We start from the raw sequence: 7139 nt of genomic DNA on the forward strand, positions 1-7139 counted from the left end.
AAGCTTTTAGCTATTTTTCTTATTTATTAGCCATGCTTAATACACTGAATGGAGTGATGCTCCACATGCTACTGACAGCATTTTGGCTAATGTTAGCAGTTTGGCTCATTTTAACTTGTACACTAATTTCAACATACTGAATGGCATAAGTCCATGTTACTCAACATGTTTGTCAATCTCCACATGCTATTGAGTACATTGTAGCTTACTTTAGCATTGATGCTAATTTGTAGCATCAGAACGCCCACGAAGTGTGCAAACCGACAGGCACACTTTGGCAGGCCCCGTTAAAATTTCTTCAGAAATTTTCTAGTTAATGATTTGAATTGTGTTTAAAGTTTTCTTTTCTGGTGATTGTCTTGTGTTGACTAAAAACTGACCTAAATACTAGTCGTACAGTGTATGCAGGTCTAACCCAAAATAACCAATGTACTGAGAGTGAACTTGTGCCAATAAGTGTTGAAAAAGTGTTTGTTTTTTCAATCTTCTTAGAACAATGATGCTACAGTTTGAGTCACTTCACTTCATCCTAAATGTCTTCAACAGGTCAACCGTTAATTAATGATTAACTGTTAAGACTGGAACTGACATCATCCATCAGCAACATGGAACAACTTTATTCAGTGAAAAACAGTTACAAAGCATGAAGCAGTTCGGGATTCTGGTTCCAAGCATTTGTGGTGTTATTCTTGGCACAAGCTCCTCTTTACAACTGCAATTTTGTTGTGCACAAAATATTTAACTGCTTTCCAGTCTCTCCCATTGTCCCTTAGGATCGGATTCTCTTTTAGGCATCTTTCACAGTCCACTTTTCCAGGGATCTTCCGTTCCTTTAGATGGTCCTTGAAATGCTGGATGATGACTTCTCCTTCTGTCTTTGACCAAGGCCTTTTGGATTTCCCTGTAAGCAAATGAGGGAAGAGAAGGAATAAATTGATTAATAAAAAGCACCAACACCAAATTTAGGAAATGAAAGTCAAGGTTTTTCATTTGCAGTATTTTATAGAGATAACTGAAAAACATACCCTTTTGACTTGATGCCAATGATGACTTTTTATTGCCCTCAGCTGCCTTGCATGATGAAGTTCTCTCCTTGCAGTGTTTATCCTTCGACGTTTCTGAAATATATGTGTCAATGAGAAGTTTACATCAGATTGAAACAATATGATTTTAAAACTATTCATTAAGTTCAGATTTTTTTTTTCCTTTACCATTACTATACAGGAGCAATAAAAATTACCTTTTTGACTTCTGTTAACAGTCCCCTCAGATTGGACATCTGCTTCTGAGTCACTAGACTCCTCCTCAGCTGCAACAAAATGTTTTCAGTAAATATTTAAACACAACATTTATTTTTTTGCCGACAGTGTCCAAATTGCATATTTCATACAAAATAGACGTATTTGAAATCCTTTACTTACAGTTGATGTTTGGTGTGATGTCTTCCAGGGATTTTCCTTTGAATTTACCCATTCCACCTTGCAGAGCAAAAAGAAGTCTACTGACTTTTGCCATTTGGATTGTTTCCTCTGGCAGTCTGTAAAATTCCCTGTGGACCTCAATATCATGTCCCATGAAAGTTGCCAGCTGGTCTAGTTCGTGGGTTTGTAGGTTTAAGAGTTGTGAAACTGTGGCTAGATGTTTCCGTAGTTTGGTTGATGTGAGATTCTGTGGGAGTTTAGCTCCACAGCTTTCTGCAAACCGTCTTAAACAGTCACATCCACGAAAGCTCTCTTGGGATCCATAATATGGACGAGCAAAAATGTAGGGATTGGTGGGGGAAATCCCAGCCTCTTCTCTAGTTTTAATCAGAAGTTCCACAGACTCTTTTACATTTGTTGGGAACAGGACAGGCACTTTGCGGCCCCTTTTCCCCCGTATCTCTACTCTGGTGAGATTCTCACAAAGTTTTTTTTCAAACTTTGAAAGGCTCTCTAAAACTTCATCATGCATGTCGTGTTGGCTCCTTTGTAAATACGTGCTGAGTTCCATTCTTGAAACTTCTCCTTCACGACGACGATTGAACAGTATTAGCTGTGTCAGAGTGACTTGAGCGAGTTCGCTCCATGATTTTGCTGTTGGTTTATCAGTGAGATTTCTTTTGTAGACCACCTGGAGGTTTTTCAGATGGTCCTGGAGCTTTTTGATGTCTTCTGACAAAGGCAGTATTTGGGGGGTATTCCATTTTTTCTGGTGAAGCGTTTTCAGGGCATTGGATGATACATGTGTTTTCCATTCTAGTTCAATTAACTTGGTGAATTCCTCTGCTTTTGATTTTAAATCAACATTCTGTTGACGCAGTGCCTCTCCTTGCAAAATATGTGACACTTTCACAAGAGAATGCCGCAGTTTTAGTGCTGTTGAAGGCACGTTGAATCTGTTGGTTAACTCATTAAACCCAGTCATCTCTTTTACAGCCTCAAAGACTGTGTTGAATTTTCCTGGAGAGATCAAGTCTTTCAAAAAAACAACATCCTTGTCAATGTTTCTTGCCATCAGAACAAGTCTGGCAAGTTCCCTCATCTTATTTCTGATGTCTGCTTGATGTCGTCCAACTTCTCCGTTTCTGAGGTACATTCTCTCACCCAGTGAAATAATAAGGGAGTCTGCCTTTACTAACTGAGATACATTGTCATATGACATGTCCTGGAGAACCCTCTGAAGTCCAATGGAAATCGCAATATCCATGGGCAACATCATGGAAGAACTTGCCTGAACTTTTCTTGTGACCATGTCTCCTTTTGACCGGAGTTTGCAACGCTTATAATGCCTCCAGAGATCTGTCTTGACATACATAGCAAAACAAAACTTGCAAGGTAGGTAGTTGGTTCCAGCTGATTGATGGGTTGCTTGCCTTTTTGGGATGATTTGTCCTTCCCCAGAGGACAGGACAGAACAGTTGTGTTCATAGTTTCCCATGTTTGTTATTTTGCTAAAAAGCAAGGATTGCATTTTTGATCCTTTCCTCTGTGCGAGTGCCTTGGCCACATCAGGTTGGTGTGAATGCTTCTGCTTCAGATGTTTTGTAATTTTTGCATAAGGCTTCTCACAGAAAAGACAATAATTCCTCTTGTCATAGATACGTTGATGGGCAGTGTTTGAAGACATTTTTACTGTGATCTTACATTGTTGAGAGTTACTGCCATTTGAATGCTGCTCAGTTTTAGAAGATGGTTTTCTGTGGATTACTTCAGTTTTTGTAGTTTCTTCTTCCTCCGATTGTGGGTCATCATTCATTTCTTGATCTGACATTTCCAGAGCAGGGGAAACTTGTTCTTCAGTATTCTGAAAGAAAATGTAGTTTATTTATTAATTACTTTGCAAACAAGATAATAATATCATACATGCATATTTATTTTATACATTTATAACTATCTTTACCACTACTTAAGTAATTAAACACTTTATTACCATTTCACACTCAGAAAATTCCTCTTCTGTCGGCAGAGATGAAGGCAGCGGGTTACTGGCAGTGATGCCAGGCAGATCTGTGACCAAACTCTCTGGAATGTTCATGTCATTAAAGGTTTCAGGGCAGGAATTTGTTGAAGGGGGTCCATCCTGTAATAATAACAACAACAAATAGTGAATACATGTCTATATCAGGTGACAATAAATATATTTAGGCAGTGGAATACAAAGTAAGACAAAATCTCTACTGTGGAAAAATCTTTAGTCTCTTACAGATAACTAACGTTATATTAGCCTACCCTACTTGAAAGAATTACTTACTTTATTTTGATTCTCACATCCACCGTTGTTCATGGTTGCAGTATAATCAGGTTGATGTGCCAAACCTGTAAATACAGTTAATCAGTTGTCATGAGTTACATAAGATAGTGCTTTTAGCCCATAAGATTAGATAATATATTTAAAGCAATAGTACTCACACATGAATGCCTGAAGAGCTTCTTCAATGGTGGGACGTTCTTCGAGTGATCTACTCAGCATCCGGGAAATCATATCTCTTTGGCTGCTCCATCTTTCCTCACAGTGAAGAGTGAAATTGCCATTTTTGACATTTTCAAATATCCCAAAGGCATTCTTGAAGTATGGTGTTGTTTGTTGAAAGGGATGTTGTCCATCTGTCAGGATGTAATGCATCAAGCATCCTGCTACCTAAAATGTAACGGATTACATTAAAACCATGTCCTCAAAGTCAAACTATGCAGAGTGAATAATAATAAGTCTGATTATTATTATTATTAATGATTGAACAAAATCATAGAGCAACAAACAATCCTAGTATGTAGTATACAACTAAATGAGCATTTTAAGCTCAACACACCTGGATATCTGACTCCTTCTTGTATTTGCTTTTTCTAACTCCAACATCTTCATCTTCATAACTGGCCCAGGACAAAGTTCCACCTAATTGCAGTGAAAATGATGCAGTGTCTCCATGATCCTCATTTCTGCTTGCTCCAAAGTCTCCAATACACATTTTATTGTTGATATCTGTAGACAAATAACATATCTTTAGTCATATAAATATCAAAACATAATTTTATCAAAATTAACATTTTGATTATCAACATTTGTGAATAAAATGACTGTACAGTTTGCCCATTAAGTTTCCTTTACCAAACAGGATGTTTTCAGGCTTCAGATTTCCATGCAACATTTCATGTGAGTGGAATTCCTGAAGTCCCAGCAATAACTCCTGACAGATTTCCAGTCTCCACTGCTCAGTCAGGTTTTGTCTCTCGGGAAAATCTTTATTTTCAATCAGGTCTTTGAGATTATATTCACAAAGAGGCAAGACTAAATAGGCCAAGTAAGTGTCTTCAATCACAGTAAGGGGCTGCAACAGATGTTTGGTTTTTAATCTGTCTGAACATAGAAATTTAGCCATTTCCAATTGGCTTTTGTTGATATGTTTAGGAAATCGCTTGACTGCCACAGGGCCGTTACAGAAGAGTCCTGGAAAGACTTCTGGTCCATTGCATCCATTTGCAATCTTTATGTTTAGATTGAATACAAGGCCGTCAATTTCCATCACGCCAGACTCAGACTTGAGACTTTCTAGTGAGCTCTTCCATCGGGATTCCTTTAAAATTAAGCAAAAAAACAACAACAATGAGACAATAGAGTACCAATCAACTTATTTATTATGTTTCTGCTACAGCATAAACATAATAGGAACATTTTATGAATTTATTCAATAAATATAGATGAAGAAAAAACTTCCACACATCTTTACCTTCTTTTCCATGTGTTCAGTAGAAGAGAATGAAGTTGTCTTCTAAAAAACAACAATTACAGCATTACATTATTATACAGAATTTGGTTTGATTTAAATTTTGACTGTATTTTTGTATTTTGAGTTTTAACATGTTTACAAACATTTACGCCACTTAAAGCTCATTAACAATATAATAAAAATGAGAGATGAAAAAGTAATATCTGAGATTCATGACATTTGCTAAAACATGTTTTGAATAAAATATAAATATATGTAAATAATAGTTACATACCTGTCGCCATTGACAGTTGGGGTTTTCATAGTTGTAGACGATTTCTTCTCCTGCATGAATTTCTGTGATTGCAAATATACACAGATGTGGTCTTTGTTGCTTATCCAATATCTGTTGGTCACATAGGTACAGACACAAATTATTTCATTCAGTTTGTTAAATGAAATAGTTACTAAATTAACAGAGACTTTTGACTGTGTTACTTACAATTTTAATTTTGCTGTTTGGCTTGATGTGATCATCATTTATGAATCTTCCAAGTCTTGCTGTATCTTTACTGCCATCAATGCTGAAAAAAAGAGATTAATTATACTTATTCCTGGGCTTAGATTCAAAGTTTGGACGTTCATGCAGTTGTACTCACCAGAAGTTTTGTCCTTGGAAGTTGTAGAAATATAAAAATGCTGCATTTTCAGCTGAGTACTCTTTAACCAGGTCCTCTCCTTCAGAGCCAGAGATATGTCTTCCAACATACTCCAGCAAGAATTCTCCTGGCTCAATGTTTTTGGTGGCAATAACTCCATAACCTGAAAAGCATGACCAGGGTTTCATTGAGCTTTCCATTTACAGTCCCACAATGTTCAAACTGGCTGAACCTTCCTTGAGAACACAGAATAGTTTTATAGATAATAAACACAGACTGCAGCAACATGCAGCTCAGTGTCATACTCCACACTAACCCAAATGAGGCTCTTTAAAAGTAGAACCTGCTTCAGGGTATTAAACAGAAAACGTTATATTCTCAAACAAAAGCATACCTTTGTCTTCACTGATGAATTTCTTCTGAAATATGACTCTGTCCTTCTCAGAAGCAATGAAGTGCAAGGCTTCCTCTTCAGGACAAACTCCTTTAGGATTCATTCTTTCTGTGAGATTGTAAATAAATATTAGACATGGTACACTGTCTTAAAACTTTAGCTTGATTGAAAATGACTGTTTATACAAAAGGCAGTAAAAACTTGTTAGCATGAGTGACTTAATGAAAAGATACAAATCTGTTAGTATTTTTGCTTTACAGACTAAATTAAACACAAGCGAGGAATTTGGTAAAGTGTGGAACTTACCTGTTGTTATGAGCTCAAAACAAAGAACAGAAAAATCTCCAAGCTGGTTTTTGTCCTCCAAAATGTTGCAAAGTGGTCAACACTCCACGAGACAAAACAACAACAAAAAACTGTTGAAAGAAATCTAAGTTTGAGTTTTGTCCTCTCAAATGTGGCTGTGCTAAATTAACAGACACGTCTGACTGTGTTACTTACAATTTTAATTTTGCTGTTTGGCTTGATGTGATCATCATTTATGAATCTTCCAAGTCTTGCTGTAGCTTTACTGCCATCAATGCTGAAAAACAGATCCTCAAAAATCTGTAGTGAAAACAGTAGAAAATGTGAGATCTGTTCTGTCCTTCTGGAAAGAAGAATGCCTCTTTCTGCAAGGAGCCCAGATTATATGCAGTCCTCTCTGAATCCAGGACATTCACAAGAACAAAAGAGTGAACGGTTGCATTTGTTTTTAAATGGTGGCCCCCAGTCGTCTGCACTAAGCAAACGACTGGGGGCCTTATCTACATCACAAGTGTGAAACTGAAGGCCCACAGGCCAAATGTGGCCATGAGAGGTTTAAAGAGGAATTAGATGTATGCTTTTACTTCTCTGATTTCAA

The 7139-nt window shown here is 37.0% G+C and overlaps 1 protein-coding gene and 1 long non-coding RNA gene across 2 annotated transcripts; both read right to left on the bottom strand.

Moving 5' to 3' along the window:
- Nucleotides 1–648: 648 nt before the first annotated feature.
- LOC116723252 (uncharacterized) lies at nt 649–4306 on the bottom strand. Its single transcript, XM_032568013.1, has 8 exons — nt 4289–4306; nt 3891–4119; nt 3733–3797; nt 3412–3561; nt 1422–3285; nt 1241–1309; nt 1026–1118; nt 649–901 (listed from the first exon to the last, which is right to left on the bottom strand). The coding sequence occupies exons 2-8, from the start codon at nt 4102–4104 to the stop codon at nt 684–686; spliced, it is 2673 nt and encodes an 890-aa protein (XP_032423904.1). The 5' UTR covers nt 4105–4119; nt 4289–4306; the 3' UTR covers nt 649–683.
- Nucleotides 4307–5542: 1236 nt separating this feature from the next.
- Nucleotides 5543–6008, bottom strand: LOC116723254 (uncharacterized). The gene is made up of 3 exons (XR_004339943.1): nt 5842–6008; nt 5685–5766; nt 5543–5588 (listed from the first exon to the last, which is right to left on the bottom strand). It is a non-coding gene; the product is annotated as an uncharacterized LOC116723254 (long non-coding RNA).
- Nucleotides 6009–7139: the final 1131 nt, after the last annotated feature.

Source organism: Xiphophorus hellerii, chromosome 7 (genome assembly GCF_003331165.1).
Source record: "Xiphophorus hellerii strain 12219 chromosome 7, Xiphophorus_hellerii-4.1, whole genome shotgun sequence".
NCBI classification, from domain to species: domain Eukaryota; kingdom Metazoa; phylum Chordata; class Actinopteri; order Cyprinodontiformes; family Poeciliidae; genus Xiphophorus; species Xiphophorus hellerii.